The 27,926-nt window shown below is 48.8% G+C and overlaps 1 protein-coding gene across 2 annotated transcripts in view; it reads left to right on the top strand.

Annotated features, from left to right (window-relative positions):
• The window catches only part of SMOC2 (SPARC related modular calcium binding 2), a 155,736-nt gene extending 128,138 nt beyond the window's left edge, over positions 1-27,598 (top strand). For both annotated transcript variants that reach the window (XM_036872202.1, XM_036872201.1), the window contains exons 10-13: positions 14,898-14,997; positions 16,837-17,111; positions 23,416-23,453; positions 25,952-27,598. In XM_036872202.1, the coding sequence (XP_036728097.1) occupies positions 14,898-14,997; positions 16,837-17,111; positions 23,416-23,453; positions 25,952-25,969 (431 nt within the window). In that variant the 3' untranslated portion in view covers positions 25,970-27,598. The remainder of the gene's footprint in view (positions 1-14,897; positions 14,998-16,836; positions 17,112-23,415; positions 23,454-25,951) is intronic.
• The last annotated feature ends 328 nt before the right edge of the window (positions 27,599-27,926 follow it).

Below are 27,926 nucleotides of genomic sequence, written 5' to 3'. Positions count from 1 at the left end.
ACGTAGACCAGGGGTAAGAGGACATAGACACACTGCCCTCGGCTGTGTGGATTTGGGGACCCTGGTGCGGCCACTGTCCAGCAGCGTGTCCTGTAATCGCTCCCTTCTGAGTCTCTGTCTGCTTATCAGAGAAAAGGGGGTGATACACACCCGCTCCCCCAGGGCTCCTGCAGGTGGAGCTGAGCCCATGTCATAGGTTTGCTCAGCACCGGCTCAGTGCCTGTAATACTGCACGTTGGCTGAAACGAGCTGCTGGCCACCTTCACGGGGACTTTTCCCTCAGGGACCCTGTAGGCTGACAAGTGGGCAGGAGGCCCCAGGACCCCGCCACTTCCCGCCCAGGCTGTAATGGACATCGCCAATACTTAACTCTCACCAAAATAATCCGGGTTTTATTTTTTTTAATTAAAGAAACAAATTCGGGGGTCCCATTGGATTATAACGTTATATAAGTTTCACGTGTTCAACATTATATTTCTACTTCTGTCTACACGACCTCGTGCTCCCACCAAAAGTGAGTTTCCATCTGCCACCACACAGTTGATCCCTTTACCTGTTTCTCCCCTCCTTCCTCCCTTCACCTCTGGTAACCTGTTCTCTGTATCTGGGTGTTGGTTTTTGTTTTGTTCGTTCATTTACTTTGTTCGGTTTTTGTTTGTTTTTTAGATTCCACATATGAGTGAAATTATATGCTATTTGACTTTCTCTTTCTGACTTATTTCACTAAGCATAATACCTTCCTATTCCATCCATGTTGCTGCAAATGGCAAGATTTCATTCTTTTTTATGGCTGTGTAATATTCCAGTGTGAGTGTGTGTGTGTGTGTGTGTGTGTGTGTTTGTGTGTGTGTGTGTTCACTACATCTTCTTTATCCATTCATGTATCGATGGACATTTAGGTTGTTTCCATGTTTTGGCTATTGTAAATAGTGCTGCTGTGAACATTGGGGTGCAGGTGTCTTTTCGAATTAGAGTTTTCATTTTCTTTGGCTAAATATGCAGAAGTAGGATTGCTGGATCATATGGTAATTCTATTCTTAATTTTTTGAGGAACCTCCATACTGTTTCCATAGCGGCCGCACCAATCTACAAGGAATCATCATTTTGCAAGTATTCAGAATATATGGTTCTCAGAGAGGTCTGTAACTGAAATGGGAGGTGAGCATTTGCAGCTGGTTCTCAAGGGTTAGGTTCCTAGACTGAAAACTGGTCGACCTCTGAGCACCCCATCGTTTGGGGGGTTTCCTTGGGGCAGTTGTGCCATTCACACCTTACACAGCATCAGGGATGGGGGCCGTCTTGGGCCTTAGTGTGTGGCCCCTGCTTGAAATCCAGGCACAGCAGAGACATCAACGCTGTCGGCTTCCCTCCTGGTTCCCTCCTCTCGTTAGAAAACGTGTGTGGCTCTTGGTCACTTGGTGAGCATTATTCCAACATGACTTTATGTGATGTTTGACTCAGGGATCCATTGCCGTCCGCTTTTCAGATGCTCACTCGAGAGCGACTTAGAGGCGCGGCCCCCTCCAAGGGCTGGGAAGTGCAGGTCCTGAGTGGAGGAGAGCAGAGCAGTGGCGCTGGAGCAACAAGGCGGCCCCCAGAGAGCTGCCGTGGGGGGGGGGGTCCCCTCAATGCCCCGGGGAGAAGCCCCGCGAAGGCCTTTAGTCCAGCCCTCAGAGCTGTCTCCCTGGGGTGCGGGTGGTGCCCAGACTCCGTGAAGGATGTTACCCTGCTCTTCCGATGGCATCCAGGCCCTGGGTGGTGAGGAAGGTCACTCAGAAGACACGTCGCCAAGCTGGGCAGAGCCAACAGGCGTGGTGCTGAGGCAAAGCCTGTGGGGATTTGGAGTTCTGGGCTGGGTGGGGTTCCAGGGCAAAGAGCTCCCCAGCTTACTGCATCCCCTGGACCGCCCTCTCAGTGGTGCTTTGGTCCTCATGTGGCCATCCAGCCCTCCCGGTCAGCATTTCATTTTGTAAGCCTTCCTTTTCATCAGTGTTTTGTGTTAAAACTCTCTCTCTCTCTATTTTTGGAGGCAGTTTTGGTGTGAGTTCATCTGTTTTAAGGCAGCTTTGAAAGCACAGATCTTCTACATATAATGTTCACTGGTTTAACAGACAGTTGTTGGTGAGATAGGCCCAGGGCTTTTGCTTCAAGTCATTCCAGGAGGTACGGGAGAATAAATACAAACATTTGCTCACTAATTAATGCGTATCCTAATTTGAAAGCAGTGTTACATAGAATGGACATCTGGCAATGAACCCTGGGCGAGGGCTCTGCGTGGACACACAGATCTGGGGACGATGTCTGTGCCAGGGCGCCTGCCTCTCACCGGAAACCTCAGCTGAATCTGTCCACGTAACATGTGATCCCATGGTTCCGGTGTAGCCACACCAAACCCCAGAGGGTGGGTCATCAGCTCTGTTCAGTTGCGGGTGAGTTTCGGGGCCCAGCGTGGGTGTCCTGCTCCCAGCCGCACCCCTGCCCCCGCTGCCCGGACAGGAGCTTGCAGCTCCACCAGACTCCACCTGACCAAGACCCCTGGACCCTTTAGGACCTTCCGTGTGGACACTTACAGGGCAACAGACTTTAGTCCCAAGAGAAATGATGCTGCCCTTGAATGACGTTATTATGCATTTTATGACAAAAACAAAGTATAGGAACAGACCTCTTTTGACTTTGTGTTCACTCCCAAAAGCCAGCTCTATCCCGCCTTGTCAACCCCAGAAAACCCCGTACTGTTGGACCATAGCTTTAAAAAGTGCCTGCCACTGAGTTAGACCTGAATTAAGTATGTTTTTTCAGAGTTTCTTGTGGCAGGGGTACTCAAGTAGCTCTGTTTTACAGTAACAGTCTGTCTTTGTTTTTGTTGGGAGCTTGGAGGAAGGGTGGGGATTCTAGCTTGGAGGGTCCTGGGCAGACCTGGTGGGAAGAGAGCCCTGGAGGGAGGCTTCGGGGGCAGGGTGTAGGTGGGCACAGAGGACCCTGTGTGCAAAGGAGTGAAGCAGAGGTCGGCTGTGGAGCTGCAGGGCTGGTGATGAAAGTGGAGAATTTCCATCAGGAGGGCACGTTGGAATCAATGTGGTCCCAAGCCACGCTCTACCCATCTCCTCACTGACACGATGCCAGGAAGACATGCATGATTGGGCGAGAGAATGAGTCTGGTGAAAAGTGTAGGGTCTGTAATAGTTTAGGTCACAACATCAGAACGACTTTGAAGTCTGCAGTGTTGTTTTGTTATCATTCTATTTGTGACTCAAACAAAGAGAAGAATTCGAAATTTAGGCAAAGAGTAAGTGATATGAGGAAGAAACACACTTTTTTTTGAAAAAGAGAAGACGACTCCTGTGTGCTTTTGTTCGTATACATTTACTTTGAGTTGGACCCGGCAGACCTTGGGGTCCTGGAGCCCTAGATGTGTCTCAGAAGTTGACACTTTCAGGATAGAGCATTCTTTGTTTAGATTCAGCCGTAGTTTCTCGTCTCATTCATCAAATTGTCGACTGAATTCACCATTTTTGGCTCTGCGTGGCTGGTCTAGATGTAGAGAAAAAAAAAAGAACAACAAAATGTGGCCAGACCTTCTGCTTCTGCAAGACCCCACCTTCAGTGATTTGCCCAAATTCTGCCAAGTGTATAACCGCTTCCATCCCACAGGGAAGAAAAAGAAAAATCCTTGAGGCAGCCATTTCTGACTGTATTTACCTGTGAAGGTTTACAATAACCTTTGCATTGAAAATTGACTACAATTGGGACTTGTTCCTAAGATGCAGACATTCTAGCAAATTCCTGGGATGAGTCCACTCTCCGATTCGGCTGAGCAGAGAGTCTGCAGGGCCATTAACCGGCACAGTGGCTGAGGAGGGCACTTCCTCAGACGCGGTGTCGTTTCTACCTCTTGTCCCTCACGTCTGTTTAAAATTCCCCCCAAATCATGAGATTACAGAGCCTGCAGAGATGGCCCAGGTCCCCGTTCTATTTGATGCCCGCGGCGGGGTCCCTGGAAACGTGAGCGGGGGCGGCCCCAGCCCACGTGCACAGCCCTCGGCTCATGGGGACCATTTCCCTCACCGGCGGCAGCACAAGAATCCCCCTCTGTCATCACCTTGGCTTTGTTTCTGTGTCTGGGGTTCTGAGGAGGTGATTGCAGCGTGCATTTGGGTGATTAAAACCCCAGATGGCCCCAGAGATTGGCTGGTGGTCGCTGGCCGTCAACGGCGCTGTCCCTCGCCTACTGTTTTCTCTAGTTCTTCAGGGACCGTCACGTAGTTTTGTTGCTGCTTTTGGTATGTGGCTCCCATCGGGGATCTCCTCCCCGTGTCCATGGTAGGGTTCGCTGGGGATGGGGCATCTGACCGGCCAGCTCAACGGGGCGGAAGGGGGTGAGGAAGAGAGCGAAGGCAGGGCAGGCGCGGGGCCTCCACTGACGCCGGGGGCGCCGGCGGCCGAGCCCAGGGCTCCGTCTCGGGGCTGCGGTGACTCACGTGCTGACTGACAGTCAGGGAAGCAGCAGAAGTCACCCATCCCATTATGGGATGGCCACGAAGACACTTGCTCACTCTTAATATTTTAAAGTTTAGAAAAGTGCAACCTCACTTGAAATCCAGTCAAGGTCACGGGTGCTATAAAGTATAATTTACAAGCGCATCGTAGAGCAGAAGCTTATTTTTTTATGACAGAGGTGGATGACTTTTTACAGGTGCGTGGTTTGAGCCATCTATCTGGTGGTTAAGCCCGTGTTCTTTCCTGGATTCCTCGTAAAGGATATGAAAAAGCCTGTATTGTAGAGCAAACTATCAAAAGTAAAAGTAAATGAACTAGGAGTTTGGAAAGAAAGGTTTCTCCACTGAAGTGGAAAGCAGAGAGAAAGCGATCAGCCTGTGTCTGAACACCTGGCCTGAGTCCGGTTCTTCCGGCCTGTGTGCTGGGGGGGACACGTCTGGCCCCGTCGCTGGGCCCAAACCACCTGCTTGTTCTTTCCTCGTGGCCGGGCCAGGCAGACGCTGGGCTGTGGGGTGAGGGGCACTGCGCCCGCCAGGGTTCCCACGCCGAGCTCCTGGAAAGGAGGAGAGCTCCCCACGCCGCCCGGACCCGGCTCACCTGTACCTGGCCAGGCCTCTGTCTGGTTACGCAGCCCGAGATTCCCTCCGATGTTCCTCACCCATCCGTCAGACATCAGGTTAGATCCCGCTGGTCGGGGCACAGGTGTGGCCCCTCCCTCCGCCACAGGTGCCGTGGGCAGTGCAAGCGTGCGTGCCCACCGGCCGTGTGGCTGTCATCCCTGGGGCTGGAGCAGGAACCGTGTTGCTCTTTCTGTTTTCCCAGGCCTAAGAACACGTGGTAATTAGCAACTGTCCTTACAGGGACAGCCCGGCTCGGCTCCCACAGGAAGGTGGTCCATTGTCTCGGGAAATATTTCAGAAATCCTCTCAGAAACACGCGCCCGCACTGCTGGGTGCGTTGGTGGAGGGCGGGGCAGAGAATAAACGAACGCGTGTGTCCACAACCGGGAAGCGATGCTTCCACACGCAGCACAGCAGCACAGCGCTCTCTCGAGTCTCACGTGCACACACGCAATTCTTGGGCACAGTGACCTCGGTCTTCCGAGGGATGCCGGGACGCCGAGCACAGGCAGAGCTCCTCCCGCGGGTTGTTGGCGCCGCGTGGACCCGGCCGCGTCTCCACAGGAGCCTGTCTCCCCTTCGTGGCTCCGCCCTCTGTTTTGCGGAGTTGTGTCGAGGGAGGTGCCGGCACAACCTCAGGTCACATCTACTAGAGTGAGGATGGCTTCCCGAAGGGCCGGGGTGTCCCAACCTTCCGAGAGAAGACAGTCCACGCTTATCCCTTCTCCGTGGTCTTAAAGATGCGCCACCTAAGCATTTCACTGTCAGTTTGGTAACATTCAAAATATTGTGCTCTGGAGAAAATCCAAGCAAAGGTAGTTGTTTTGTTGCTCTGAGTGACAGTGAGAGGGAGGGAGGCCCCCTGGCTCAGGAAAGCCTTGAAGGGATGATCAGAAGTAACCCTAATTCTGCCAACAGTATCTGTTGGTCAAAACACCTCATTACGACGTGGACCCGTGTCCTCAAATGCTTCCTGTTCCTCGGCCGACAGGAGACCTCCAGAAAGTCTGTGCTTCCCACAAAACTGACATCTGTCTTACTCTATCACCATAAACCCTCCTCTCCTGTCACCAGTATTTTACTTTATAAGCTCCTTAAGGGTAAAAACGGTGCTTTTCACCCAGCATGTGGTTAATAAGTAGCTATCAAATGAATGTTTGAAGGACATAATATTGTCCTTGAGAAATGTAGGGAAACTCAGGAAACATAAACACTGTCTCGGAGACAAGTATTGACAGTTACCTTATCAGCTATTATGAATTCCTAGTGCACACGCTGGACTCAGATGACCCACCCAAGAGAGAAATAAAATCAAAGGCAAAGAGTGTCTCGAACATCACAGCTGAGGGAACCTCAGGGCATCTAGTGAATGAGAAGGCAGATTCTTTGAGCCCCGTCTCTCTCTGACCACATCTCCACGAGAAAAATTTCTGGGGTCCATTTAGGCATCAACTTTAACCCAACTCCGATATTACTAAATATTAAGTAATCAAAGCCTCAAGCCTACAACCTCAAGCCTACAAACCTCTTTGTTTAGAATAATGAAAAACTGTGTTGAAAATATGAAAAAATAAATACAGTATATAAAATATGTAAATATAGAAAAGATTTAAAAAATTAGAGTTAATACATAAGAGTAGTGATTTTGATTTTATTTTAAGAGTGGAAAGTTTTGTGCTTTTTCTTTAGGGCGTTTTTTGAGGATGAATTTTACTCACTGTCTCCCATGTAGACGTTTTAAAGTATGAATAGGCGTCCTGACTATGTGCTTTCCTGCCGTGCAGGGGCCACCTGGTTCTAACACCGTCATCTTGACCATGACACTCAAACAATTCCAAGTTGGAGGGAGGATTTATGAAGATACACTTTATGTACCTTTTATTAGCTACAGATATTTTATGTATCTTACAATAAGCGTGACCAAAGAAACTTTTCTAATTATCTCTGTTTAACTTTTTTAAACATTTAAAGTGCATATAAAGTTAAAAATTAAGAAAAAGGCACTTATTAAATTAAGGGAGGGACATAAAATGTTTCATGGAGAAAGTGTATCAGGACACGTCATCTTTCACTCCTTCTGTGACTGTAGGAAATTCGGTGTGAGCAACTGTATAAGAACGGATCTGGGGACTGAATCCAAGTGCACCCTTTGCTGAGAATGTCCTCTGTCCTTGTCATGTTCGGGAGGCTGTGTGACCTGGCCGTAGCCCCAGCCCTGGAGCGCTGCCCCCTCCAACCCCTGATTTCCCCTGAACCTGCTTCTCAGGTCTCTGGGCTCCACTCTGACCTTGGTCTCAGCAATCTTGTCCCTGGACCACAGGCCACAGCCTCAACCTGGGCTCCCGGGGACCCCACTGTCCATCGAAAGCCCACAGAGTGGGCTCCGTGACACTCATTAATCACATGGTACGGCTCCTCCGAATCTTCCAAGGGCTGCGATTTCCCTCCAGATCAAGTCCCAGCTCCTTTCTGTGGCTCCCGGGACCCCGCGGTGCCTGCACCCCATTTCTCACTCCCGCTGTCCATGCCCGTCTTGTTCCACGCGCCCTGGCTTCCTCTCAGCCCCTCAGCACGCGCGTGTCCCCAGCCCCAGGGCCTTTGCACGAGCTTCTCCTTCTGCCTATTCGAAAGGGCTTGCTCCACACTTCAGGGCCCGGGTCCTCAGCAGGGAGATGTTAATTTGTCTGATGTCACCGTCCTCCCGCAGGAGAGGGCAGGGCCCTGGCCTGTTTGTGCCCCTCTGCACCAGCGCAGTGACTACAGCCTGGCAGTCTCTGAACTCCTGATCAGTGAGGACGATGCAGGGCCCCCACCCCGGGGGTTACAGCTCTCCAGCTCAGCCAGAACCTCAATCTTCCACTTATTGCCTCCTTCCCTCCCTTCCCCCTCCTCCCTCCTTTTTCTCCTCTCCCTCCCCTCCTCCTTCTCCCTTGGCAGAACCTTGCCGTGATCACCAGTTTGGCAGGTTGTCCTGAGGCGCAAGCATGGGGGCTGGAAGGTGCAAGTCAGTGGAGTAGCGCAGACCCCAGGCGCGGGGACCCCCCTCCGTGGACCCCGGGGGCCCCAGGTGGGATGCGTGGACCCCACGGCCCGAGATGGACGTGTTGTACGTGTTTAAGGGAAGTCAGTGCTTGGGAAACAAGCCATGAGCTCAGTGTTTAACTGAGGAGAATGTGGACTTAGAAGGCGGCCAGCGTTTCGGCCGAGCGAGAGCGCAGGGCTGCCGTGCTTGTGGACTGTCGGTGGGGTCAGGAGCAGACTTCGCAGCCGAGCGCCGTGAGAGCCGCCGCGGAGCAGAGCGGGGGTCCCACGTGCTCCTGGGCCAGAGAGCCTCTCTGCACCTTTGTCTCTGGGTCTCAGACGCCCCTGACTTAGTGGCAGATTCTGTAGAGCTTTTCTTTCTCTTCTCCACCGGATTGTTGTGTTTTAAACGGTGAGGATGAGCGTCACAGCAGTTTCATTTCCCGTTTCTCGAGATGATCAACCCCGTGGATGGTTTTGTTTGATGCCTCACTTTCCCCTCCTCAGCTGCACAAGGAGAGTCTTCCACCAGGAAACCCACCCACTGTGTCTGCACGCGCAGACCCAGGCAATATCCAGGGTCCAGGAGGTACGTGGTTCGCACCTGGAGCACCTTGCAGGCCCCTGGTTACACACAGGGAAAGAGCACAGCACGATTCGTCCTGTGTTTACACTTACTTTCAGGTAAAGGTAATTGAGAAAGAAATTACACACCACTCAGCTGCTTTTATGTAGTTCAAAATATTGCACATTAAATAAAGGGATTTAAAATCTGGTGCCTAAAGTTCACGTAGAGCTAGCAACCTTTAGACTGTGTTAGTCTTCAGGCAAGAGTGGGTCTAATCCGTTGCAAAGAGACAGTTATCAGGGCTTTTCTTCACGTTTCTAGAGGAGCGGGTGTAACTTTATTCCCATTTCTCACAACCCTTGAAGGCAGCGAATGGTGGGTCTCAATTCTGACCCACACCCTACAAGTAAAATACATTCATATTACTCTGGGGGAAATTGCACAAAACTAGACTTCCCTGAAAATTTCTATGATACATTCTTAAAACTTTGGGAGAAGGACTAGCCTTATATGTGTGTTTTAAATCCTGGCTTTATTACTGTAAAACTTTGATCTCCAGGGATTTTGTGTTGCAAGGAGAATTTTCTATCTGCCCAAGTTCTTCTGTCTGGTTTTTTTCACTGAAGACACTATACAGGCCTTTGGGAATGTCCAGTCCCTCCATTAAAGTTCTGACCAAGTCCAGAAAAATACCACACTTCCAGGCTTCTACTCAGCCCTGTTGTGGCAGCCATGGGCCAAGGGAGAAGGGATGCCTGCATCTTACCTCCTGCATCTCACCTCCTGCATTCCACCTCCTGCATCTCACCTCCTGCATCTCACCTGTTTCATCCCACCTCCTGCACCTCACCTCCTATATCCCACCTCCTGCATCCCTACCTCCCCCATCCATGTGTCTCCCTACTGCCTCCTCACAGGGAATCCTAAGATGCCATGCCAGAGTTCTTTGACAGACGTGACACATACCTGATAAAAATTTAGAGAAATTTGTTCCCCATTGGTTGACTTCCAAATTTGAGGACATAAACCTATAAACAGAAAAGTAGGTAATTATAATGGAGTTAATAAGTGTGCAGGTATAATACAGACACACACACACACAGACACACACACACACACAGACACACACACAGACACACCCAGACACAGACACACCCAGACACAGACACACCCAGACACACACACACCCAGACACACACACACAGACACACACACACAGACACACACACACACAGACACACACACACAGACACACACACACACACACAGCTCCTCAGAGAGATCTGAAAAAAATCACAGAAAGGTGTTATTTTTGTTTCCATTTCATTTTATTTCTCACCTACATTAGTTTTCTAGACATTTGAAATAATAAACCAGCCAGATGAGGACTTGAAGCTGCTCACTGTTACATGCTTGGAAGCTAGATTAAGTAGTGTCATTGTCCTGTGACACTTTCCATCCCATCAAGTCACCTGGTCACCTAGTGGGCTCCCCCCCTCCCAGTTTCCCTGCCCAGCGGCCCACAGACCTCACCTGCTGCGTGATGCTCAGGCTACAGTTAGGGACCCGTGTTGGTGACATGGGTGCAAAACTACGGATTGTCACCATTTCACGCCTTCTCTTGGTACTTGCAGGAGGACATTGCCACCCTCCGACTTCCCTTCCTCTGGTGCCGGGTTTCCTTTAGGGGGTGATCCTGAGTGCTCCAGGTGACGGGAAGGAAGCGACACCAGTTACCATATGGAGTGGGGATTCATGATGTGGTCCAGGGAGCAGTCCTGAAAATGTTTCCATCTGTACTTTAAAGAAAAAGGGAAAAGACGAAACTGTATAAGTAAATTTGCTGAAATCAGTCATTTCTATACCAAAAACTTTTGTTTTTTAAAATAAGGATGTTTTGTAGACAGTGTAGAACACATTCATTTTAAGAGATATCAAGTGAAATAATTTTTTAAGGCATCACATATGAACCAGTTTCCCTGGGGCCGAGTGGCGCCTGGCATCTCGGGAACCAGCAGCCGGTCGGCTCACTGCTAACAAGCAGCCGGGGTTGAGGCTGGGGACAGGCGGGTGGGGGGCTGCCCTGGGATGGGGCCGCCAGCTTACTGGGGGACAAACCAGGATCAGAACCCAACGGTTTGCACAGAAACGCAACAGGATGCCGAGTATTTTCCTTGGAGTCCACAGATAAATGAAATCAGCTAGGCATCTTCAACACAAGCTGGCTGTTTTATTTTGCCTCAGATTTGTAAATAAATGGTTGTAGTCATTCTGCTTCTAGCTTTGAGAAGGACAGTCTGGTTTCCTCTGTCTACAAATGTTTCTTTAGCTGGCTGTCAGTTCTCCATGGAAGTTCCTGGCACGGGGCCGTCCCTGCCCTGCGTCTCCCCTGACCCGAGCCTTCTGAGCTCTGCTCCACGTCCCGCAGGGAACAAGCTTGTGGGTGGACACAAATAAACAGTGACGAGGTGTCCTGTCACGAAGCCTGCAGGCTGTGGTTTCAAGGACACAAGATTTCTGGGTGCTTCTGGCCGCATGGAGGCCGCGCGGGCGGAAGGGGAGGTGAGCTGCTGGGAGGAGGTCAGAGGTCCCTGGGGGGCAACTCGATGAGCTGAGCCCAGGACACGGGAGGCCGCGTGGCCACAAGCATGGTCTGCGGGCAGGACCCAGATCTCCGCGGTCGTCACCGTGGCCCGAGGGAGCGAGTGTGGAGGAACTGAGTGCTGCCCTGCGCTTTGCAGGGAGCCCGGCGGTTTGGGGGGTGCGTCCCTTTCACCGCCAGCCCCGTCGTTCCTTTTCGAGGCCTGGTCCATTTCACGGTGGTGAAATTTTGATTTCATGGTACTTATGTCATTTCTCATATAATGAAAATCCACTTCTTAATGACGTGCTAATTTTTCATTCTGATTTCTTCTCATTTTTACAAACACCGTGCCAGGATGAGCATGCCTGGGACCTTCGTGTCCCCATGAGGAAGCGTCCTCTCAGGATATTTGAGTAAAGGCACGTGAGCTGAAGTACAGATAGTAAGCGAAGGCCGAGGTCCTTTCACCTCCTCGTCCTCAGTCTGGTCGGCCTTCGAGCCTGCCCGAGGCTGGACACGCAGCGACTGTCTTCCCGGAGTGCAATCGCTGTGGGCGCTACCCCATCCCTGCTTATCCACGCACTTACTTGGAAATGGTGCTGCTGTTGCTATTTCATGAGTGGTTGTCCTGAAAACCGGGAGCCACACATCTCACAGTGCGAGGTCACCCTGCATCTCCGTCTCCCCGTCAAGCGAGGTGAGGACCTCGGCCCCGAGAACTGGGATCTGACGGGTCTGGGAAGATCGCTCACCCCCGGACCCCAGACCTCCGCCTGGGTCCCAGCAAGTGTTCACTCCGAGCGGGCTTGCCCAGCAGCAAGTCGACTATGTGCGTGCCCAAAGCATGGGGCGGAAATCGCCTGGAGGCTGGTCTCAGGATGCAGCAGCTCTGTCTCTCTGAGCCTAAACCGTTTTTCCCTTTTCTTTACTTAAGTGAAGCTCAGTGTCTTTGCAAATAAATATGAAAAGTATTCTTTTGTTGGACTAAAGTAGCTCTCAACTGCGAAATATAATCCTTAGCAGAAAGATCTGTGCATTTCGCAGTCTGTAATTTATACCACGTTAAAAACATGCTATAGCAGGATTGATTTAATATTTCTTGGTTTAGAAGTAGATTAAACTTAACTGCTTGTTGTGTTAAAGCCTTCTAAAGCTTTTAGGTGCTGTTAGTCTTGTGTTTCCTGATGCATATATATCATTTTCTAATTAAAAATCTTGTGTTGCTTTACCTCCTTTGGGGGGATATGATAAAATTAACAGCAAAAAATAACCGGGGTGCATTCCCACTGAAGTCATACTCACCGCACAGAACACAAGCGTAATGCTTTCTTACAGCTGTTCTGCCCTGAGCAGTTTCTCATCAGCTCGGCCTTTTCCCAGACACCTGCGTGTTTCCTACCTGCACCACATCCCTCCCGGGGTATCTTGATGCCAGCCGGGGTGTGGGACTTCACGGGGGCAGCTGGGACCGGGGCGGGTTATGCACACCCCCTGACACACCCCTGCCTGCCTGCTTGCTGTTCTCTGTTCCTCTTGGTGGTCAGGCGAGCTGCTCTCAGGAGCATTCATTACTGTGACAAAGGGCAAAGGGCGCTGCCCTGTCTCAGAGCTGGCGCTGACAGGGCTGCAGGAAGTCCCCGAGGTCCCCAACGGTCCCAGACACGCCTGCAGCCTCAAGTCGGCTATTGCCTCCCCAGGGAATAGTTAATGAGATAATTATTTTTTTCTTGAAAAGTTAACATTCTTGCAATGGTCCTGGGGGTTTCCCTATGGATTATAATCTACCTTTCCAGTTGTGTTCAAAGGGAGAAGGGGAATAACACAGCTCTATTTTTGCCCTTCACTGACCCTTAGGGATTCGCATCTGTTTTCTGATATGTGTATTTAACGAAGTGGAAACTGGTGTAAATGGATTCCTGCTCTAGGCAATTAACATGTGCTTGAATAATAATAACAAAAACTCGTGTCAAAAGTAAATTTATGGGGCTTCCCTGGTGGCGCAGCGGTTGAGAATCTGCCTGCCAATGCAGGGGACACGGGTTCGAGCCCTGGTCCGGGAAGATCCCACATGCCACGGAGCAACTAGGCCCGTGAGCCACAATTACTGAGCCTGCGCGTCTGGAGCCTGTGCTCCGCAACAAGAGAGGCCGCGATAGTGAGAGGCCCGCGCACCGCGATGAAGAGTGGCCCCCGCTTGCCACAACTAGAGAAAGCCCTCGCACAGAAACGAAGACCCAACACAGCCATAAGTAAATAAATTAATTAATTAATTAAAAAAAAAAAGTAAATTTATGAAACCCAGAATTCTCTGTGTAAACACGTTGGTCTTTGAATGACTTGGCCGTCATAACGCAGCACCAACATCCGGTCCATGTGGAATGTTCCTTCTGCTTCTCAGAGCCCAGGAAAAGACATGCCAAGCTGCATCTCTTTATCCCGAAACAGCGAGGAGGGTGGAGGGGAGTTTAGGGATAGTTAACTTGTAGCTAAAGTATATTGTAGAATGTTAAGCTTCAAGTAAACTCAGTTACAGAATTACTCCAAGGCCCTCCACTGCCTTCGGACTCAGGCTCCCGTGACAGGACTCTGGGGCCGTGTCTTCTCCAGCCATGTGAGCTTGGGGTGTTTCCCAGCATCCGGGGCCTCCTGCGTAATGTGGGGCAGTGACGCTACCTGCTGGCATTGCAGCCTTGGGACCAATGAGATGATAGTGCCTGGGAATCCCTTAGTCTCACATAGTAATAATTCAATAAATCTCAGAGATTGTAATTTACTGAAACTGTTTTAAAATCAACATATATGGATTGCAGCGTGCTTACAAGTGTTCAAATGAGCTCATTGATATAGGGCGCCCGACACACTGATTTTTTTTTTAATTTTTATTTTATATTGGAGTATAGTTGATTTACAATGTTGTGTTAGTTTCAGGTGTACAGCAAAGTGATTCAGTTATACATATACATATATCTATTCTTTTTCAGATTCTTTTCTCATATAGGTTATTACAGAATATTGAGTAGAGACCCCTGTGCTATACAGTAGATCCTTGTTGATTATCTATTTTATATTTAGTAGTGTGTATGCATTAATCCCAAACTCTTAATTTATTCCCCCCACCCCACCTTTCCCCTTTGGTAATCCTAAGTCTGTTCTTTATGTCTGTTTCTATTTCATAGATAAGTTCATTTGTGTCATATTTTAGATTCCACATGTAAGTGATATCACTTATGATATTTGTCTTTCTCTGTCTGACTTCACTTAGTATGATAATCTCTGGGTCCATCCATGTTGCTGCAGATGGCATGATTTCATTCTTCTTTATGGCCGAGTATATTCATTGTATCTATGTGCCACATCTTCTTTATCCACTCATCTGTCAGTGGACATCTAGGTTGCTTCCATGTCCTGGCTATTGTAGACAGAGCTGCAGTGAACATTGGGGTGTGTGTCTCTTTTTGAATTATGCTTTTCTCAGGGTATATGCTCAGAAGCAGCACACTGATTTCTGAATCCTACGTAAGCCTTTCTTCCCATTACAGAGAAGAATCTGTTGTACTCCGTGAGCTCTGGGAAATATGAAAAGATGTCCATACTTGATTTTTTTCAGGCTGTCCTGGTGCCAAAAAGAACGAGTTTCTGACGAGTGTGCTGGACGCGCTGTCCACAGACATGGTCCACGCCGTCTCCGACCCCTCCTCCCCGGGCAGGTGCGTGCGCTCGACTGCAGAGCAGGAGGCTGGGAAGAAGCCCGGCATTCAGGGAACTCTCAGAAGCTGGAGGGCAGAGTCCAGACACTGGCATCCGAGGCCTGATCAGCTTAGTGGACACGGCAGGGCCTGCAGGAAAGAAGTCCCCTCCCCAAACCTGAGGTCACTTCCTTTGTCTGGGGGACATTTGTTTAGCAGGTTCTCTTGTAATGTGATCAACCCAGGGAGGATGTTGCCATCAGGAACAGGGCCCAGACCTTGGGATTTTCCCAGGTTCCATCAGGCAGGGGTGGGGGCGGGGGCAGGGGGAGGGGAGGGGATGGGAGGACCCTGGTCCAGAGGGCTTCCCGCTTTGGAATCGCATTTTAGAGCTATTGACTGGATTTTAAACACTTTGAATTAAAATGTTCAATTTAAAATTCTCAAAATAGGATTTCTTTACAGTAAAATATATATGACATAAAATTTACCATCACAACCATTTTCAAGGCTGCAATTCAGTGGCATTAATTACATTAACAAAATGTTCAAAATCTGATTTCTGAAACTCTGCAAACTTGCTCTGTGCGCCTGGTGGAAATTCTGCAGTTCTGGGGCTGAGGCTTTGAGCTTTGCTTCCGGAGAGACTGTTAATTCCCCGAAGCTGTTCGTCTCTGTGGGTGACGTCCCTAGGAGGGTAGTTTGTGGTGTTTAATGGATATAGTGTTTCAAGCGTTGGATCTCCCCTGTTAATTAGTAATAATTAATCTCTTTATTTTAAAGCACATTTTCTGATTGGGGATCTCACTGTCTTTATTTCCTTAGAGCACTGGCCTTCTTCCCTGCCTGCCCCAAACCTTGATTATTTCATCTATTCCAGATAATCTAAAGCTTCCTGGTCTTCTTCAGCTCAAAGCCCGCCTCTCTCTGTCTCTGCTTAAGAGTAAGATTGCAGAAGAAAAAAAGGCAGTGCTAATGAATCCAGTAGTAAATTAAATGATGAAACAAAAAAAAAATCACCCAATTTTCAAATTGACCTGTTACATTCTTGGAAAGATAGATCTTTTCTGTAAAACTAAAATTGAAAGCAGTAAATGAATGTCCATCCTAGAAGGTCCTCTGAAAGTTTGGGACGTAACTAATAGCATCAGAAAGCCCTAATACCTGGGAACTTTTGGTGTCTGACTCACTCTTTACACTCATGGCAACACAGAGACCAACAGCCAGGCAAGGAAGGAAGGACCAGGGATTATGTGAGCACGTGCTGCACCTTCCACTTGGTGAGAAGGCCCAGTGTAACATCTGGGATGGTCTCCAAGATCAGCCTCAAGGCCAGGCCTTCTGGAAGAGCTTTTTACTTATATCTTAAAGTATCAACCTTTTTTTTTTTAATCCAGGGAAAGATGTCTGGTTACCACTTTAAGGTGTATGTTGTTTTGCACCTTTTAGTTTACCCATGGCATAAACAACCTGCCCATGAGTCACAATTAAAGGAGCAGAGAACCTCTGGGTCCCAGGTTGAGTAGGTGTGCGATGTGTGAGCCGATGGGCCATCCCCACGGGGCTTTGTCCTCACGACTTGCCAACGCCCAGTGCGTGATTGGCCTGCACAAGTTCACTGTGCCATTTGCCATTTTGAAACCAACTTGAAAATGTTTTGCCAAATTTCTAAGTTATTTTTAAAAATCATTATACCGAACGGCAAAGCCACGCAGCCTTAGGCCTCAGGGCTGAAAGCGCGACAAGCAGGCCCCTTCTTCCAGGAAAGTCAGAGCACGGGAGCCCTCGCTGGAGGGACCACGGCCGGGGTGGGGAGGCAGCCAGTCTGCGGGGGCCCCTGACCACCCGCGTGTCTTCCAGGCTCTCGGAACCTGACCCCAGCCACACGCTGGAGGAGAGAGTGGTCCACTGGTATTTCAAACTGCTGGATAAAAACTCCAGTGGGGACATCGGCAAAAAGGAAATCAAGCCCTTCAAGAGATTCCTTCGGAAGAAGTCCAAACCCAAAAAATGTGTGAAGAAGTTTGTTGAATACTGTGATATGAATAACGACAAGTCCATTTCCCTGCAAGAGTTGATGGGCTGCCTGGGCGTGACCAGAGAAGAAGGTGAAACTAACACGAGGAAACGGCACAGTAAGAGCCTTTCTCCTTATTTTGCTCCCACGCGTGTCCACTCTCCACGGCATCTGTTGAGTCTTAAGATGTAGAGATTGTCCTTGCAGTCTGAGGGTGGAGGGAGGTCTGATGTGCCATGTGACTGTAGGTCACCCGTCCGTGGAAACACTCACAGACCGTCGTAAGCGGTCAAGGAGAAGCCGGGTCGGAAAGGTGGGAGCTGAGTGGTGTCTGGGGACAAGTCTTACTGTTCTGTCCGGGGGGCGCGGGGTAGGGGGTGCCCTTCTCCAGGGGCGCCTTCTGATGCTGAATAGCAAACTGGGGACCCTTGGGAGTAACTCGGGAACCCCATGCATGACCCCAACCAAGCATTCATCCCGGTTTATTAGCAGTTAAGTAATTCCTGTTTCCAAACCAGTTATTTCAATGGTTGAAACAATGTTTCAGCTGCATTACCAGATGTATGTATCTCTTTCCAGAACCCAAACGCTGTCAGCAGCCCAGGGGCCGTGTGCAGACTTGATGGTTTGCAGAGACCTCTCCCATCTCTGCTAATTTATGATTCTGTTATTCTGTTACCAAACTTGTAGCATATTTGAAACATGAAACAAGTTTGAGAGTAGATTCTGGAGCATCGGCAGATGGTGGTCTTTACGCCTCCTTGTATTTGCAGCTCAGCTGGGACACAGAAGTCCTGGCCGCTGACCTCGATTGTGGGCTTCGGGAAAGGACTGCATCTGTCTTATCAGTTTCTGTGTCCCGAGCACTCGTCATAATAGTCATTCCGCATAATTCAGCCGAACTTGGTTCCAGGCTAGATCCCTGTAATTGTGAAAGGACTCTTGCTAATTTTCCTGTGAGAAGTTACTCCTGGAAGAGTTGAGTTTTAATTTGAAGACCTCTGTATGGGGTCTCGGCAGCTAAGTGCGCTTCATGTTGCCCCGAACATGTCCAGACTGCAAACAGCGGTAAAAATAACGCGGCCGCCCCCTTTGCTGACCTTGCGGGGTGATGATGGCATTTCCCGGCAGGATGTGGGTCCTTGCTGCGCTCTGATGGGGGTCAGACTCAGAGGCTCTGGTCGTGGAAACGTTGTGTGCCGCATTCGCCTCCCTGCTGTGTGTCTGCAGGCAGGGGGAGGAGCTGGGCTTCCACCAGAGCGGGTCAGGGGGTGACCGGCCCCCATCACCATCGTGCCTCACGGTCCCCGTGGCTCCTTCTTTTCTCCCAGCCAGGCCGGGGATGGGGGTGAGGCTGTCATTCTCACTTGCAGATGAGAAACCCAAGAGCGCCGTGCGGGTTCCAAGCCTTACAGCCACCCGAGGCGTGCCACGGGTCCACCCTGAACAGCGGCCCAAGCGCACGGGTCTGCCCGCAGGAAACCGGCGCCTGCTGGGCTGCAGCTCCTGTCGGGGTTTCCTCAACCCCGCGCAGGCCTCTCCTGCAGCCCCCGGGGGGACCTTGGACGCTTTCAGCCCAGGCAGTCGCCCCCACCCTTGCTCTCCTTTGTTGGGACTTAGGGTCGCTGTCTGCTGCTATCTGACTCCGCCTGTGATTCTTGGACGTGGACAGACGTTCTCACTCATCCTATGCTTTTTTTTTCCGATTCTGGTCCCCCATAGGGTCCCAAGAGACAAGTGACCTATTGCAGTTTTAGGCAGAAATCCTGGCAGCCAGGCGTCTCGGAGGCCCAGGGGGTCACCATGGGAGCCAAGGGGGAGCCAGTGGCCGGCCTGCTGGAGGCCGGGGGACTGTAGCCCCCCCCGCCCTGGGCTCTGAGGATTTCCGGGGAGGGGCATGAACACTGACCCAGTGACTCGTTTCAGCTGTTCCCGGGTTGGCTTGGGGCCGCGGTGGCCCTTCCTCTGTTCCAGAACCCAGTCTTGAACTGAAAGAGTCCAGTTTTGTGGTTTCAATGAGCAAATTAAGTGCAGGCTCAACAGTGTGTAGAATCTGCCCTTTTAATCTTTAATCATCACCCCTTTCTGGAGGGCCCAGACCAGTCCATTGTTTGCAAGGACCCCCCTCCTGATAAGCACCCAAACCCCTGAGCCTCATCCGGTGCCTGAGGGACGTCCCTCGCCAGGGGCACGTCCTTTCTGCATGTTTCTTAAATACAAAGGAAGTCAGCAAATGGAGATGCTTGGCAGGGAGTGTGGGCGGGGGGAGGCCCGGTGCACGGCGGCTTTGCCAGGAGCGTAACTGGCCTCAGAGCGGCGGCAAGTGTGAGGCATTCTGAGATGGAACGGGATCCCTCCAATAGTTTCAAGATGAATTCTGAGCAGCGGAGAAATTACTCTCCTGGATACCACCGCCTGACCCAGCCCTTTGGTTCTACAGAGACGGCCACGCTCTCCACCCGCCCCCGCTCTCCGTGGCTCAGTCCACAGTGTGGATGGGTCATTTCCAGAAGCGTTAACCACGAGTGGGCGTGTTGTTTAAGCAGCAGCACTTGGTGTGAACTGGTGCCGCGTAGCCTGTGTTGAGCCCGCGGGTTCCGGGGCATCAGGAACCACTGCGCTCGTGGGTGAGCCCTGAGCTTCTGCAGAAGGTACAGATGGTGCTGAGAAGGGTGTGCAAATCCCACCCCTCGGTCAGGTACAGAGCTCTGACTTTGTGGCTAACGAAGTGCTTAGTTCCCTTAGTCATTCACTCGCTCAACACAAACGTCGAGGATCTGCCGTGAATCACGGGGCGGAGGTGGGAGCTGAGTCTCAGAAGCTCCCCAGTGTGTAGGGAAGATAGAAAAGCCCTAGAACGGCCGGCGCTTGAGGCGTGGGTGTGAGCGGGCTGCTGGCCGGGCCCTGAGGAGGCAGCTCCCAGCTCGAGGACTCGGGACAGCGTCGCTGGGCCGGGTACCTGAGCGCCAGCCCCGCGGCCAAACGGATGGACGGGACGGCCCAGACCCTGTGCCAAGCGCCGGGACACTGGTCCCTCCCCTGGGGCATCTCAGATGCAAAGCCTCCACACCGCCCGGTCAGAGCCCGCGGCATGAGGGTAACTGCGTGACCCCCCGAGGGCAGCCTCGCCGGAGAGCCCGGGGGCCGTGAGAAGGAGCTGCCGCTCAGGCGTCTGCCAGCCAAGGGTGCCCTCGTGGGAGAGACAGGATCGGAGGCTGGTCTTCCTGGAAACGCTGAAGGTCGGTCGGTCTTGCTCTGCTCTGGGGACAACACGGCAGCTCTCAGCCCGCACGCTGAGGCCTCAGGAAGCTGACGTGAAGCCAGCACCTTCAGGGTCCCGATCCTGGACACCCACCCTTGGTTGTACACAAAACTGCCTCAAAACCCCACCTCCCTGTCAACACCAGCGTTGGACCTCTGAGTTGGCTCAAGGGCCTTAGCCGATCACATGCCCTATTGTTTTATAATCTGGTTAAATAATGGAAAACTTGAGGTGTGGCCAGTCCAACAGATCAGGAGCCAGTGCCGTGGAGAAGATGGTGCCCACAGAGGAAGTGCACTGCCCCGGCCCCGGCTGCTCTCGGGCTGCAGGTTGCTGCCCTCTGTCCCTGGGTGGGGGGCGGGGAAGGGGCATCTCCACACCTCTCCTCGGGGCGGGGCTGCGTCCTCACAGAGGACAGAACGCACAAGGGGACCAGAGAACACGTTCGCGGGCAGAGCGGACGCACAGAGGGGGTGCAGGCCACGTCCTCTTGCCGAGAGGGGTCCAGGGTCTCTGCACAGCCCTACACGGGGACACGGAGAGGGTGAGTGTGTAACCCTGCTACCAGGGGAGCGAATAACAGAGTGTAACACCTTGATGTCATCACCATTTATCAGAAATGTTTAAAGTACTGCAGAATCTTGAGTTATCTTCTTTATGTGCCTCTGACTAAACCGATGTGTCTGAATTTTATTGTCTCATTAGTAACCAGGAAGATAGCACGTATAATCCCCTCTCTTCCCCCAGATAAGCTAAATTTGGTAAAAGCGGCAATTTGGTCAAAAATGAGCATTGGGGATTTGGATACATTATTAGCTGATCTTGCAACCCTTTTTTTTTTATCTTGCAGAATTTCTCTAAGAGTTTTTCAACTCTTAGTTTTTTTTCAACTTTATTATCATTTATTTTTTCCTACCCTGTGTAATTTGAAATAGTGAAAAGTCAGAAGAACCTAAATATTCAGGAAGGGGTTAGTTGGGACAGTCTAAATATCCAAGTGGTTACCAGTTTCTTTTGTTTTCTTTATTTTTGCTCACTAGTTAACAATACATTTTTTATTCTAAAAAATATGAGAAATTAAATAAAGAACATAAATAACACATGACCTTTTATTCTGAGACAAAATCAGACCAGATCTATAGCTTTCCAAAAAATATTTCTATGCACATATACATACGTATTTATGTACTATGATTTTCACTACAAAATGGGGTCATAATATACATACTTCATTAATCACACTTATTTTAAGCAAGTGCACAAGATTTTGCATTTAAATTTTTGCAACTAAGGCATATTATTGGGAGCTTGATCTCAATTTTCACCATTACACAAAATGCAAAAATGAAAAAAAACCCTGAAAACTATTGAGAACTGATAGAGACTAGAAAAAAAAACTTCTGAAGAATTCAGGAAAAACATTCACAAAAGATGATACCATGCCCTCATGATTCTGCAAAATGACCATTGTGCAGAAAATCAGCAATTAGGAAATATTCATTTTTGACCAAATTATCTTTTTCAGCCAGACTGCCATGCCAGCTACATTCTCTCAGGCATATTGCCTTACAGCCAAACTGCCGTTTGCCGTGTCACCTGGAAACAATCACTATCATTCGGTACCGATGAAGCCACCCTCCCCGCCACACACTCACATCCCTCGCTGAGCTCTGCGGTAGGAGCTGGAAAGTACATACTCATTTTCTCACCGAAAAGTATTTTTATTGATGTGGCATGGCTTCATATTTATTTTCATGATGTACATTCTGTTTCATTCAAATTAATTAACAGTTTATTATTTTTCTGCCCTTCATGTATCTTAAATGGAGCTTTTCCCTACTCCTTCTTGAGTGGAATATTCCACCCAGTGTCATTAATGAAGTTTATATTCTTTTCATCTACATAGCAAAGTTCTAAACACCAAAAAATGTTAACTTTTCTTGCTGTAACCTAACTGTAATCTGTAGCTACCTCCAATGACCAGTAGACTGATATTTACTGTAAAAGAAACCAAGAAAAATCTGGCAGTTGTTGATAGTGCAGTTGGTTTAGATTAGATTCAAAGTATCAGTTTAATATTCTTTAAATCTGAACCAATGGCGCGAAAGCCTACTTTCTCTGTAAAGTAGTCATTTCAGGCAAAGCAAAGTAGAGAGTGGCAACAGAAATTATCCCGATCCTTGGATCATTCAAACTACAATGGAATGAGATAGTCCATTTAGCTACCATTTATTTAATATTTTTGCAATTTACTTAATATGTTTGTGTTTCAACTTTTCATGCTCTATTTCTGTTTGCTTGGATATAGCAAGAGAAGAAGTTTGAATGCAGAATAATTTTGCTCTTTATTTTTTTAATGAATGGATAGACGTCAACAATTAAGGCATTTGGGATGAGGGATGCTGCCCTCCGTCTACTGATTCATTCGAAAGATATTTACAGGCGCTCCCTGCTCTTAACACTGGCAAAATCACAATAAATAAAACAGACAAAAGTTCACATCCTTCTAGAGCTTACGTTTTAGTGTGGATGCAAGAAATGAGATAAATAAGAAAAATCCACTGTGTGATGGGTGATGCTAGCTAAGGTGGTGATGGGGGGAGGGGAGGGGGAGGGCTGGAATTTCAGGTGGAGGTTTGGGGCAGGAAAAGTGCCTCCACAGGTGATGTCCCAGGTCCCAGTCTTGAAGGAGGCACAGACGGAACCAAGCAGGATTTGGGAACAGTTATTTTGAGCCAAACAAGTTAAATGATTCTCGTGATTTAACTATAAAACCAAAAGATTTCAAAGACCTGGTGCTGGTTCCTAGACTTAGAGCTGCCTGGGTCCTCTGTCCCTGGGAGATTTTTCAAACTCGGGGAAGGAGGTCTCCACGGCTAGTGGACACGCCTTTGGAGTTTTGGGTAAAATGGAACAGTCTTCTAAAGTTGGGCCAGAGCATTTGTATTGTTGGGAATTGTTTACATCGTGACTTTTATGATCCACTGTTTATAATCTATGCTCAGCCTATGTGTAGATGCATATTTTCTCATGTAAACAAGTCTGCCGGTGGACGACACTTTCCTACAGTGATATGGATTTCTTCCTGAAACATTCTATTTAACCTTTTACTAAATGAAGAATATTTGGTTTTTAATCTTTCTTTTTTTTTCCCTGTTAGCCCCTAGAGGTAATGCTGAAAGCACTTCTAGTAGACAGGTGAGTATGTCTACATTGTAGCCTTAATAATTTACTGCTTTAGTTATAGGCAATAAAAATTGAGGTTCTGTCAATTTGTAAAGTGAAGTTCCTTCCAAGAAAAGAAGCAGCTTATCGTGTCTACACCCCTGCGAGGCCCCAAATAGCCGTGCAAGATTCTGCCAGAAATTACCAACTTGCTGAAACATCAGCATAAACGTTTTGCCCTAATTATTATTTTCTTGCTACTTGAAGTTTCAATTATTTTATTATTTTTAGAAAAATTTCTGAGTCCCCTTATTTTGGGAAATATTTATTTTTAAATAGTTCTCCAGGATGTGGATTTGTAATTTATTCCTTACGTTTGGTTAAGGAGATTGCAGGGACGGGGAGTCTTCTTTTTTCATCTAGGGATCCGAGTGAGACAAGTGGCAGCTCCAGAAGGGATTTTTCACTTCCTGCCGTGTGTGCTCATAAACATACTTCTGTGCTTCTGAACCTGTATTTCTGCCTGTGCAGTTAAAGGAGATAATTGTGGTGTCTCTCCCCAGTATCCCAGGCCACAAGCTCTCCAAAGTCTAGAATATTCTCCGGAAGATGAACACGAGCGATTCATTTCTCCCTCTCTCAAAGCCAGGGCCACATCTTCCTTTCTTAAGACCACTTGTCAATTTGTCACGTATTTTGTCTTCACCTGCTTGATGGTAGGTCCCTGGTCCCTAAGGCGGCCCCGTATTTGTGGTGGGCTTGAAGTGGAGACCTCCCACACGCACCTTGGATGCAGTTTAAAACCATTTCATTAGGAAAGATGTGTGATACGGTCGGTCTTCTTTGTTTAGCAAGTGTTTGTGGTTTCAACTTTTAAAATCCCACCGCCAGGGCTTCCCTGGTGGCGCAGTGGTTGAGAATCCGCCTGCCAATGCAGGGGACGCGGGTTCGAGCCCTGGTCTGGGAAGATCCCACATGCCGCAGAGCAACTAGGCCCGTGCGCCACAATTACTGAGCCTGCGCGTCTGGAGCCTGTGCTCCGCAACAAGAGAGGCCGTGATAGTGAGAGGCCCGCGCACCGCGATGAAGAGTGGTCCCCGCTCGCCGCAACTAGAGAAAGCCCTCGCACAGAAACGAAGGCCCAACACAGCCAAATAAATAAATAAATAAATAAATATTAAAAAAAAAAAAAATCCCACCGCCAATCACTCGTGCTTTAGAACAGGGCTGGTCTGAAAGCAATGACCCGGGCTGAGCTGCGAAGACTTCCAAAGGGTTGTTTTCCTGAGATAACGCCAATGACGGGCACATGGGTGCTGCCTCGGCCTGAAATAAACTCTGTTCCAAGCACAAGACTCGCTCAGCTTTTTCCCAGAAGAGGAATCCAGAGCGGTTTCCCCAGCTCTTTTTATGGCGTTTATCACTGCAGACTGTGACCCTGGGATGGCGTCCTGCGGTGGCTGGCACATGATAAAGTGATTGAAGACCAGACGGATTTCTTTCAAGAATCAGAGTCCCAACCACCACAATCTTTCACTATGTGAATAACCAAACACAAGAACTATGAAATGAAGGGCAGCAAGGGGGATGCATGAAGCTTATATTTAATCGAAAAGTGAGCTGTCTTTCTTGGCTTCTTCTCCAGTTTCCATCACAGTTCAGCGGTCATCAGGACAGTGCTGTCAGCCACTGCTGGCACAGCTTACAACGTTAGTGCCACCCCTCCTCCAGCAAATCTGACCAGCTTTAGTTGCTGGTAAAATACAAGGATGGCTTATCTTTATCCTCACCTAATTAAAACAAAACTTCTTATTCACTTAATGCAAGAGATACAGTCTCTCTTCTTGTCCCCTGTTCATATATTTATCTGGGGAATAAAAGCCAACACAGAAGCCTCCTGAATGTTCAAGTGTAATTACTTTAAATAGACCAACTTGTACTGGTCGGAATGGGTCTACGTGGAGAAATAAACCTGGAAGATTGTACTTTGCTTCTCTTTTTCATTCTATATTATTTTTAATTGGCACAGTGCAGAATTCCAGTAATTTAGTAAACAAACTTTTCAAGTTGTACTTCTTAGAGAGGTCAAATAGTGAATGGAAAGGATGAAAAAAAAATGTTAAAAAAAAACCCATGCCTTTATCAAATTTGAAGCATAAATTAGTATTAAAAGTATTTTTATATGATAAATCCATGGTGATTGGAGATTCTGCACAATGTTTAACATATTGAACACACTTACAATCCTTGAACTAAATGCTTTCTCAACTGATATATTTTTCCTGATATTTCTGATCATTGAGTGGGAGGAAAGTGCTAGAAGTTGAGAAGTGTCCACAATGTTTTTAATGTTTTTTAAAATTCTTACACCCCAAATAAAGCACTCTTTCTTTTCACATCTATTTAAAAATATTGCTTTTTTTCCTTGTTGTTACCAGCTGGGTTTATTTTGTTCCTAAAAGGCAAGTCTTTGTCTTCAGAGATGAGTGATGCAAATGTCTTAATACATCTCTTTTTTGTCTTTTTTTCAGCCAAGGAAGCAAGGATAAATGACTGACACATCCACGGCGGGTCCTAGACACGTGGCCGACTCCCTCACCAAAAAGCAATTAAAAAAACCAAAACAAACACATAGTATTGCACTTTGTACTTTAACTGTAAATTCACTTTGTAGAAATGAGATATTTAAACAGATGGCTTTAATCTGTGAAAATGGAAAGGCTGGCTTCAGAAAAGTAATCACATACAATGTATGTGTCCTTCTTTGACCTTCAAAATCTGTAGTTGGTGGAGATGTATTTTGAATGGATTTAAGCTTAATTTCTTCCTCCTACGCATGTTAACCTGGCAGAAGCCTTGGCCGAAGGCGCTCTGGCTCCCGGCCTGTATCTCCTTACCGGGGCCGTTACTAATAGTCTCGCCAGGTTGGCATCGTTGGAAATCTACTGCCCTGGCAGCATCGCTGAATCCATGTTGGAAGCTTCATGGCGCCATAGAAGTTTGTAATCAACTGCTGTCTTTGTCATGCAGTTAATGAGTGCATGGGTCTTTTTGTTTCTTGGGATTTTGTGTTAGTTTGTTGGTTTTCCTTCCAGAGTTCTCGCTCACGCAATGAGTTACCCAACCACTAAAGCAATCTTTACAGGTAGTGCCCTGGTAGAAAAGAAGGTTTTTCAAACTCTTTTTTTTTTTTTTTTTTTGGTGGTGAAAAACAACTGTTTTATTATGCTTGCAGATTTTGTGGGTCTGGAATTTGGACAGGGTGCAACGGGATGGCTTGTCTTTGTCCCCGATGTCTGGGTCCTATAATGTGCCTGCTTTTTCCACTGCAAGCTTCTGTTTGAGTTTTGCCTCGGGCTCAGATTATTCATGCAGTAAATGCTAGAGAATTCTTTCTGCATTTCTGAGGCAGCATGAAGGGGTCCATGGTTCAGAAAAGTAAATTTAATCATGACCTGACCAAGCCAGCTAAACCCGCTTGCCAGCCTGCGTTTTCTCTTACACCTGCCCCCACCCAGGGGCCCCCCGGAAGGTAAAACTGTCCCCTGAACAAATTATGAACAGTCCCCTTAAAGAAGGCACAGCCAGGCGAAGCTGTGCCTGGGTCTTGATCTTGGCAGCCGAGGACAAAGGCCTGCGGGTCCCCCACCCTCCCTTCTTCTTTCCTGGAGGCCTCAAGGGCTCAAGGGTTTGCCGATGGGAAATTCGTCCGAATGGGACTTGAGAGGGGCGGGTGGGGAGCTGAATGCCCCACTGTGAACAGCAGAGCGGGCCCTCGGGACAGCCGGCTTCCCGTCTCAGAGCTGGACCCCGGCCTCCGCAGATGTGCCCACGGGCTCCATGAAGCATTTAGGGGACAGCCCCGGAGCTGGGGTGACACGCTGTGACGCTGTCTCGGCTCTAGCTTTTGGTTTGGGAAAAAAATCTTCACGGCCCCAGACCGCCCAACACATGTTGTGTCAAACGATCTTGAATTTGCATGAAGACGTTTCAAGAGGCGTCTCATTTAAACCGTGCAAAAGTCAAAACGGAAACTTTGGAAACACAAAACCAGCTCCAGTGTGTGTCACCATTGTTTAAGAAACAGGATCCTAAATTTATTGGATGATCTTTTATATTTCTGAACTTTGAATTTAATCATTTTTCTTAGATTAAAATAAAACATGCTATCAAAACCATACTTGGCCTCTTGCTTCGTTCTGAGCGTGTTTACCATTGGCAAGCAAGGCAGGGACCCTGGGCTGGAGTGAAGGTGAACCCTGGTTCTGCCCCTCTGGCCATGGGACTTGGGACAAGTTACTTAGCCTTTGGGGGCTTCAGTCTCCTGCTCTATCAACAGGGATGACAGTGGCATGCACCCCTGGGTGAAGGTTACGTGTATCCATGTGTGTAAAGGGTGAGGGCCTGGCACAGAGGGTGCAAGTGTTTGCCCTCGTGATGGGAAGCAGCCGTCCACTCACTAGGTACCGAGGGCTGGGAGGACGTCCCGTCCTGCCGGAAGTGGTG

This window comes from Balaenoptera musculus, chromosome 12 (assembly GCF_009873245.2).
Source record: "Balaenoptera musculus isolate JJ_BM4_2016_0621 chromosome 12, mBalMus1.pri.v3, whole genome shotgun sequence".
NCBI classification, from domain to species: domain Eukaryota; kingdom Metazoa; phylum Chordata; class Mammalia; order Artiodactyla; family Balaenopteridae; genus Balaenoptera; species Balaenoptera musculus.
The sequence above is the reverse complement of the archived record's forward strand: the minus strand, read 5'-3'. Positions and strand labels throughout refer to the sequence as shown.